The sequence below is a fragment of the Colobus angolensis genome, unplaced genomic scaffold, assembly GCF_000951035.1.
Source record: "Colobus angolensis palliatus isolate OR3802 unplaced genomic scaffold, Cang.pa_1.0 Scaffold110, whole genome shotgun sequence".
Classification (NCBI taxonomy): Eukaryota; Metazoa; Chordata; class Mammalia; order Primates; family Cercopithecidae; genus Colobus; species Colobus angolensis.
Window position 1 is genome coordinate 1,677,838 of NW_012112031.1, and position 737 is coordinate 1,678,574.

The window sequence follows — 737 nt, forward strand, 5'->3', positions numbered from 1 at the left end:
GACCCCTGCCCTCTGCCCCGAGCCGGTCCCCGTTGACGGGACCCCTGCCCTCTGCCCCGAGCCGGTCCCCGTCGACATGACCCCTGTCCTCTGCTTGGTTTCAGGTTTCTGGAGGAGCAAGTTTGACCCGAGCCTCACCCAGAGGGACTCCTTCCACCTGGACGAGCAGTTCACGGTGCCCGTGGACATGATGCAAGCCCGCATGTACCCTCTGCGCTGGTTCTCGCTGGAGCAGCCTGAGATCCAGGTCACTCTTGGTTGTCCAGCAGGCTGGGCCTGAGGCTGGGAGGTGGGGAAGGCAGTGGACAGGCTGTGGAGCAGGCACAGGGATGGGTGGAGGGTGTCTCGCCTTCCTTGCCGCCATGTCCCCTAGGCAGGCAGTTGCAAAAGGTCCCACGATCCCCCCTCCTACCCGGCAGGAGAACTGAGGCCTCAGGCTCTTTGAGGTTCAGTAATTCAGTGAAAATATAGTGGGCATTTGCTGTGTGCCAGATACTGTTCTAAGCACCAGGCTTTTCTTGGAGCATGAGGGAGGCCAGGTCTCTGCTCTTAGGAGGGAGGATACACAGTGCAGCAGTGAATGGACATCAACACAGGAATTCCAGACCGTGGGAAGTGCTGTGGAGGGAAAGCTGAAAAAGAAGGTGATTTTGGCCGGGCGCGGTGGCTCACGCCTGTAATCCCAGCACTTTGGGAGGCCGAGGCGGGTGGATCATAAGGTCAGGAGTTCAAGACCA

General features: G+C 59.7%; 1 protein-coding gene across 3 annotated transcripts in view; it reads left to right on the forward strand.

Annotated features, from left to right (window-relative positions):
* SERPINF2 (serpin peptidase inhibitor, clade F (alpha-2 antiplasmin, pigment epithelium derived factor), member 2) overlaps positions 1–737 on the forward strand; it is a 12,934-nt gene that overhangs the window by 5,613 nt on the left and 6,584 nt on the right. For all 3 annotated transcript variants that reach the window (XM_011956028.1, XM_011956022.1, XM_011956014.1), the window contains one exon: positions 105–247. In XM_011956028.1, coding sequence (XP_011811418.1) covers positions 105–247 — 143 coding nt within the window. The remainder of the gene's footprint in view (positions 1–104; positions 248–737) is intronic.